Source organism: Thermobia domestica, chromosome 5, assembly GCF_964235325.1.
Source record: "Thermobia domestica chromosome 5, izTheDome1.hap1.1, whole genome shotgun sequence".
Taxonomy (NCBI): domain Eukaryota; kingdom Metazoa; phylum Arthropoda; class Insecta; order Zygentoma; family Lepismatidae; genus Thermobia; species Thermobia domestica.
The window spans coordinates 208,622,338-208,630,300 of record NC_137458.1 but is presented as its reverse complement, the minus strand read 5'-3'; the positions used below and the strand labels follow the sequence as shown (position 1 = coordinate 208,630,300).

At 35.4% G+C, this 7,963-nt stretch overlaps 1 protein-coding gene across 1 annotated transcript in view; it reads left to right on the top strand.

Annotated features, from left to right (window-relative positions):
* Positions 1-1,031: 1,031 nt before the first annotated feature.
* The window catches only part of LOC145686371 (zinc finger protein Noc-like), a 32,088-nt gene continuing 25,156 nt past the window's right edge, over positions 1,032-7,963 (top strand). The window contains exon 1 of the mRNA XM_081759638.1: positions 1,032-1,605. Within this exon, the coding sequence (XP_081615764.1) occupies positions 1,543-1,605 (63 nt within the window). The 5' untranslated portion in view covers positions 1,032-1,542. The remainder of the gene's footprint in view (positions 1,606-7,963) is intronic.

Below are 7,963 nucleotides of genomic sequence, written 5' to 3'. Positions count from 1 at the left end.
TATGAACCTCTACTATGAATCTACAATTTTAAGTTTCATACCGGGTTACTGTTCTGTACATTTCTAATGTTGAAAAAATATTTATCATTGTTATGAACATTATTGCTTCTTTATTGTTGCAGACTATTTTGTAACTTGAAAATTTAAAATATCATTCAATCCTTCGACAAATTAGTAAAAGAGATTTGTTTGTTTGTTCGTTATTTAGTGATCTTCCTTCTTAGTAAAAGGTTGGATACTTTAAACTTGGATACTCGTCACTCTCATTAAATACTATAGTGTGTAACTAAGCAAATCTAAAATGTTTTGACACGTATTTCAAAGAAACGGGTTGCCCCCTCTGCGGGCATAGAAGATACGTTACGCACTTATTCATACCAGCTAATAATTCATCTGTTAATAATTCATATAATCAATATGTATACAGTGGTTACTTAGCTTTGAAAGCACATAGACCCTAATATGTGCAAAGCATGTAAGTAAAAAATCAAGCTCTTATTCTATTCTAACCAAGAGAATGGAATGGCCTTGTACGTATTGTTAAGCTTTAAAGAAAAATCAATAAACAAATGAAGATAAAAAGAGGGTAAACTTGTTTGAAACTCAACGGAAGAAGTTCCAGCAGTATCGTGGAACAGGCAAACTTCGCTTGTGTTGTTGTGTGAACTTAGTTTCGTAGTTCGCCTTTTAGGTAGGTTGTGTGAAGTGTGCGTGAACAGTTGTCAACAACGTGTCGAAAATGACAAGTAACTGTTTACAGTTCGAAATGAGCCGTTATGGCTACACTGACTGTCGCGCCTTTCTCCACAACCGCCTATGTTTTTTCTTTCTTCTATTTCTGCCCGCACACATAGTTCTTGCACGTCGAGTTTAGTCATTAACCTACCTTCCTTCTGATTGGAAGATGTCAGAAGTGCTACCACATTCTCATCAGTCAACTTAATGACCGCCTGCCAACACGCAATCCCCGAAACTCAACCAATCAGAAATCATGTTACAAATCAGTCGGTGGCGCAGCGGCGAAGAGTTAAAAGAGAGCGGCGAAGAGCGGGAAGAGATGCTAAAAAGAGGGGGTTAGAAAACACCGCGGATGAGTAACTTACAGGAGGGAAGGGGAGCCCCACGTGACGTCACCACCTCGAAAACGGCGATCGTCAGTCGGTAAAGCGGCATGTAGTAGTCGTCTGTGGTGGTCGCAAGAGTGAACGAGTGTCAAGTTGAACAAGAGAAGATCGTAAAGCGCCCGAAGGCTTTCGCGGCTCCGGCTGCGCTCTCAGCCAGGCAGTGTCCACAGTATTCATGCTTTGACAACTTGTGTGTTTTGTGATGGAAGTTTACTTTTCGAACGTCAGTTTAGGAAGTTAAAAAGGAAAAGGAACAGAGAAGAGTTATATATATTGTTGTTGAAACAGAAATAAAAAAAGAAAAGTTTGCAAGTGATCTTTTCCCCCTCCGTTGAGGGTAAATTTATTTGGTGGATGTGTGTGTGTTCCAGTGCTTTTTAATTTTATTCCTGTATATCGGGACAAAGTGACAAGCAACATGCTAACTTCCAGTGCTAACCAATACCTACGACCGGAATATCTGACACCGCTTCCAACTACGGTAAGTTTTCTTTGTAAAAACGATCTCAGGAAGTTTGAACACTTACCGTACTGTAGAATACTGTGGCCTATTTTGCTGTAAAATTACAAATTCTTTGACAAATAACAAGTAAACTAACAATTTGCACTTTAGACTCCCTTGAAAAACTGGTATAACACTTGGCGGAGAATACGCAGGGGGGAAGGGGGTGCATTTCGTTATACGCTGTACAAATTCCCAATATACCTCCCTCCCCTCTGATACCAACAGCTTCGTGCGGGAGAAGTTGCTCAAATTTATCATTGTCTTCCGAAAAATTGTTATTGCTTCCTTGTGCAATTTGTTAATTAAATGTGACAGCAAAAAGGCCCGTTCCCTCCCCAACCCTTTTCAACTTTTCATTAATCATGTTGATGCTTGTAATAAATTTTAAACAAATGCGTCTGAAGAATTACAAGGTCCAGGCGTCGGAGACTATGAATAATCATTCTTAATTTATGTTTATTTCACAATATGTGGTATAAAAAAATCTTTCTTTCCATTAACTGACTTCCTGATGAGGTATTCGTATATTTTCTGAATAGTTAATTTCTTCTCAGAGTTTCAGCATTACGTATCTTTCGAATTGATATTCATTTTAATCGTCTGTGATAAATATTTAATTTATTCAGTACTTAAATGTTGAATGTAATTTTCAAGGGACTTTACCAGATGAATGTGATGATATTCGTGACCTAAGTAATGTTTGTTATATGTTGGTGTATGATTCAAACCGATCGTCAGAAGTAGGACTCAGTGGCGGATCTAACCCGGGGCGAGCTGGCCTCCAGTTTTTGGAGTGTCAAAAATAAGTTATTATTTACATATTTTTAAAAGTTCATTGTAAACTTGCTGGCTCCCCCATTTTTAGCTTTTAGATTCGCCTCTGGTAGGGGTGCTCACAGACGTAGGTTGCAGTCATAGTTTTGGGGGGAGGGGCAGTTTTCATAAATTATACCATAATGGTATGGGAGTTATACCATAATGTTACCGTCAAGAACACTAAATTGAATGCAGTTTAGTGTACAAAGCAATTTATCGTGGTTTTGTAACAACAAATTATGGTCTGCTCTACTACTTTTTTGTGGGTGGGTCTTAGTTTTGAGGGATTGGGCCCAAGTACTTTGAGGGATAGCTACCGCTGGTCAGGAGGCACGGGCAGTGGGGACAAAACCGGCTTTGAGTCCTTCCACAGAACTAAAAAGAAGTCATGTGCGAATTGAGTTTCACAACTTATGAGGATTGTGGGATCTGCGGTACCATTATCGCCGCCACTGGCTGTGGGGGTCGTCGAAAAATGTTCATTCCTCAGTAGTAATTCCCGAAATTGTTGACCAAACACACTGTTTTTCCTCTGGCCAACAAAAGTTTCCTGTTTGCTACGAGACTGATACATGGTAATCTGTCCACTACACTCGCATTCCCTCCTCGTCATTACGCGCAGTAAGAACTCAAGTCAATACTAAACAAAGAAGTAAAATCAACAGGCCTATTGCCAAAATAAGAAAGGGGAAAGAAAGTAATCGAAGCCCATGTTTTATTGCTGGTGTGATTGAGGAATTTTTCTGGACGGTTAGCGTGCGCGCGTTTGGCGCAGGGAGGCCCGGGTTCGATTTCAATCACGATGCTAAACGAGACGCAAAACTCCAAGCAACCAATGAAGAATTGTTACTGACAGAACAAAACCTCAAAGCATGGCAATAGCTTTAGCCATCAGACCAAGGTTTCACTCCCATTCTATACGAGAATATTGTAGCATACAAGTTGAATTAATGTAAAGAAGTTAGTAATAAGGAAGTTAAAAAATTAAGTCTTACAACATAAAATCAATGAACTTCCTAATTTCATTTAAATGAAATCATGTACACGATTTGAAGACCTGTATTGTGGCCCCGCGTAGCGTAGTCGCTAACGCTCTCGTCTTTGGTGCGAGCGGTTCCGGGGACACTCGGTCGAAAATGTGTAAAAGCTTCTCCAGGGCAGCCATCCTGAGAATTTTTTCTGAGTTTTCTCATTCACACCAGGGATGATATTTAACATGCAAGTCCCAGGTCGCTTCCTTTCTTTCCCAATTCTTTCCTCTGATACTGTGATCACCAAGGGACATCATCCCTTAAACGTGACGAGCTAACAAGAGCCCAGAAATCTATTTCCTAATCCTAATCCTTGATGATGTATCATCTATGGATCCGGTACACGTGCTTTACAAGCTAGAGGAATGTGAATTTTCAAAGTCTGAAATATTCTTTTTAGAGATATGTTTGTACATGTTCAATTTATAGGGTTGGAATTTAAAACTTTTGAATGTATTTTTGCTACTGTAGTAACAGAAGTACCATCATCGTGCAGCGCATACTTTTTCATAAGCCGTGTATCTCTTGTGTAATACATGTCGTTAGTCTGCCAATCATTAATATTATTTGGTACATGAGTACTGCTACACCAAAAGTTCTATTTCAAAGAAATATAAACAACAAGAACAATAATAAAAGCCATTTATTCTGCATGTGTATTCTATGTAGCTACAAATTACACTAGAATGTACTACAGTATGATCAGTAAAAGAATAACTTTGTCAAGTCCGATATTTATATCCTTTCTACAGATTAACGGACTTTTAAAAGCTGTAAGAACCAAAAAAGTAAAAAAATAACATTCTTTTCGGAGTCTGTGAGATGCATTCTTTGTCACTGCCGTTGAAAATGGAAAATATCAGGTCAGAAGTAAACGCCAGTCTTCCTTTTTTAAACACGTGCACCTCGACTAGCGTTTTACCAACCATTACTCATTAAAGATCATCGCTCAAGTTCTGATCATTCTTAAAATAAATAATTCGAGAAGTAACATTTAAAAATAATTGTTTATTGAAATCTGAGATACTTTCAAATATTTAGGATCAATATTAATAGACGAAAATCATATCCACCAATAAATTAAATGTCGACTAAATGCAAGGAATTCATGTTATTATTATTACTTCAAAATTTCTTGTCGCGAATTCTGTCGAGGAATTTGAAGCTTACAATATATAAGACGATAATCATGTCTGTTGTTCTGTATTGTTGCAATACATGGTCATGTACTCTGAGGAAAGAACGTAGACTGAAAGTATTTGAGAACAATATCCTGAGACCGGGATATTCAGTCCCAAGAGGAACGGGAGTGGGAAATGGCGGAAATTTCATAACGAGGAACTACATAATTTATACCGTTTACCAAACATTGTTAGGTCATCAAATCTAGGAAGCTCAGGTGAGCGAGTCATATAGCCAGAATGGGAGAAAGTAGGAACGCTTTCAAAGTCCAATCGGAAAATCTAGGACCATTAGGAAGACCTAGGAGCAGATGGGAGGACAATGTTATGATGGATCTCGCAGATACAGGAATAAAAAGTAGAAATTAGATCCAGTTGGCTAAGGATGGAAGTCAGTGGAGAGTTTTGTGAACTCTGTGGCTCGGGTTCCATAGGCCACAGAGGTAGGTAGTTAATCTGAGAATTTTAAATATGAAAATTTAGTATAACAAAATTCCTATATTTCGTTTTTTTTTTTCATGATATAACAATGGATAATATAATACGAGTAATACTAGTTGAAAACCATTTTAAGTTCTGAAATCTATTAGGAAGATAATTATACTGTTGAGTACAGGGTTGCCCAAAAGTAGGTATACAGTCAAGTATTCATCAACTCATTCTTTTTAATATAATTTCTTATTGTTATTCATCAGTAGACTAAGTTTCTTTATTATTTGTTCTTAATGTCTCTCTTTTTTTTTTTTTTTACTTATATCTAAGCTTGGAACAGCCGAAGCAAATAAACGTAGGCATATATGCTAGAATGTTACACTTGATCAATGCAGGGGTGTATACCTACTTTTGGGCCACCCTGTATATCCTTTTTATGCACGCATATACAAAGTGTGTCGTAATGCGTGGAGATGTACGAATAAGAACAGCAATTGTTCTACATGCTAGAATATGGGATCAATTTTATGCGTTCGAAGTTTAATACATAATCATTGAAACATTTATTACGGTTTAAAAAAAAAATAAGAAAAATCAACGCATTTTACACGATCAATAAACATTTTCTAGCATGTAGAACAATGTATTTTTAGAACTTTGACATTCACTTTGTCGAGACCCTTGGAAGAAATTTGAAAAGCAGAATCGATATTTGATGCTCTGGGTTTGTAGTGAGTTGTAACTGTTCGGTTTAGATTTCCTTGAGAAGTAACTTCATCATTCCACTAGTTGTATCAATGTCATTCATAACGTTATTCATATTTTCAAAGTTTCTCAAGGGTTCTGGCTTTCGGTAAATCCTCCCTATTGAAACGTATTGTGATTATGGAATTTAAGAAATACAATCACCACAAATTACATAATTTTAACGCAAAAGTTAAGTTGTTACCTAGTTTTTAAATGTCGCAGGTAATTTTTGCTCGAGCCTTTTCCTAAAATTTCAGTGATCGACTTGCATCATCATCAGTGGTCGAATTGGAAAAATTGGAAATTACTATGAGTATACATAGATCTGCCCTATATACGTCAATATAGTTGAGCTTATTTTCAAGTGTTTACAGGTGATGGGTTTTAAAATCTTAAGTTTAGACCTGAGCGTGCCATTTTGACTCAATTCGATCACTGGTCATGGTACCCTTTCTTTCCGTCTGTATAATCTCTATCATATGTTTTTGCCACCTTCTTCAGCATCCAATACTATATAAAATACGACACTGCGAACCTTTTAGGGGCTACATTTTGGTGTTTCAATAATAAAAAAATTACCAATGAACCTGATGGTAAAATATTTCTAATTCCATAAATGAAATGTGTTTTGGTTTAATTTTTTTTTTCCTTTAAATCTCTATGATTTCGAACAATACGATCGTGCGCTGTCTGTCAGAAGGGGTAGGTGCTACCTAGGTTGTCAGCTTCTATTATTAAAGCTCTTGCTAAGCCCACTTCCACATTCTTTTTACTTAAAGATAATGAAGAATATGAGAAATGTAGAAAGTGAACCTGGTATTATCTACAAAATGCCATTAAATACACTTATAACAGTTTCCAAAGCTTTTCATATAGATCAAAAATTTGGGTGCGCATTTTGTGACATTAATGTTGGCACCAAAATTAATACACTGCACAAGAGGACTTGAAAACAGTTATTAGTTCGTATAGTAGCATTTTGCATATGCTCTCTCGCTTAGTTTCTAAATTTTTGGTGTTCTTCACTGTTATTCACTAAGATTGAAAAACGTGAATTGAGCTTAGTGAATAGCCTTAAGATAGGTTTAACTTTTTTCAGTTTAGGAGTTTTTCTCGAATAGTGAAGCATTAAAAAAAAAAAAAAAAATTCCTTAATTAACTATAGATGTTTTTGGAAGCTTTGGATTGGTCATTTTTCTTTTGTCTGACATTTCTAGATTTGGTAACTAATTAACTAGTAAAATAGTAAAAAGTTTTGCCATTCAGTTGTCTACTTATCTTCCAGTGATTTTTTTTTTTTTTTAAGTTTCGTCATTGTTTAATGTCAAGTTATCTGTGTGTACTTTAGTGGAAGTATGTTTTATTCAAAAGATGTAAATGAAACATTTCTAAATCAATAACATTTCTGAACAGGTCAGTCAGTCGTTGAAATATTTCACAATATGATTTCATAATAGAAACTTAACTTCTGCTTTTTTTTCCATTTTATATTTATTTATTCAATTGTATGTCATCTTAGGTATATCTGAAGTATTTTTTACGTCTTAAACATATAGTCATCAATGTTTCGGAGGAAATTGTGAACGAATAGGGTAAATTTTTAAACATGGAACTGGACAATTTATTTTTTATGTTTTTCCATAATAAATAAATAATTTGTTCCCTAAAATTTTCTAAGAACAATATATCGTAAATTGTAATATTATTCATCTATAAAAGTTCATTGCTTACTTCAAATTTTGTAAATCTTTAGAGTAAATCAGAAGCTGCTCGTTAAGGAAGCCATACTAGTAAAACTTATTTTTTTTTTTATTTAAAACTAAAAGAAAAAAGAAAACTTAAATTGTTGTTGTAATTGTTGTATATAATACAACACAACTTGTATACTAATTATCATTTACAACAATTAATACATTAGATAACTTTTATTTCCTTAAGTGATGAAATTTTAGTTTTTGCCCTTACGAAGTGCCTCTGGAGTAAATCCTATGGGATTTTAACAAATTTCTTACGAACTTTTCCTACTGCAAAAAAGAAAAAAGAAAAAAAAACAGCCTGCCTGTCCTTCATAAATGTTTCCTTGTGCAAATCTTTATTATAATTACACACCACATTTACAACATTGCT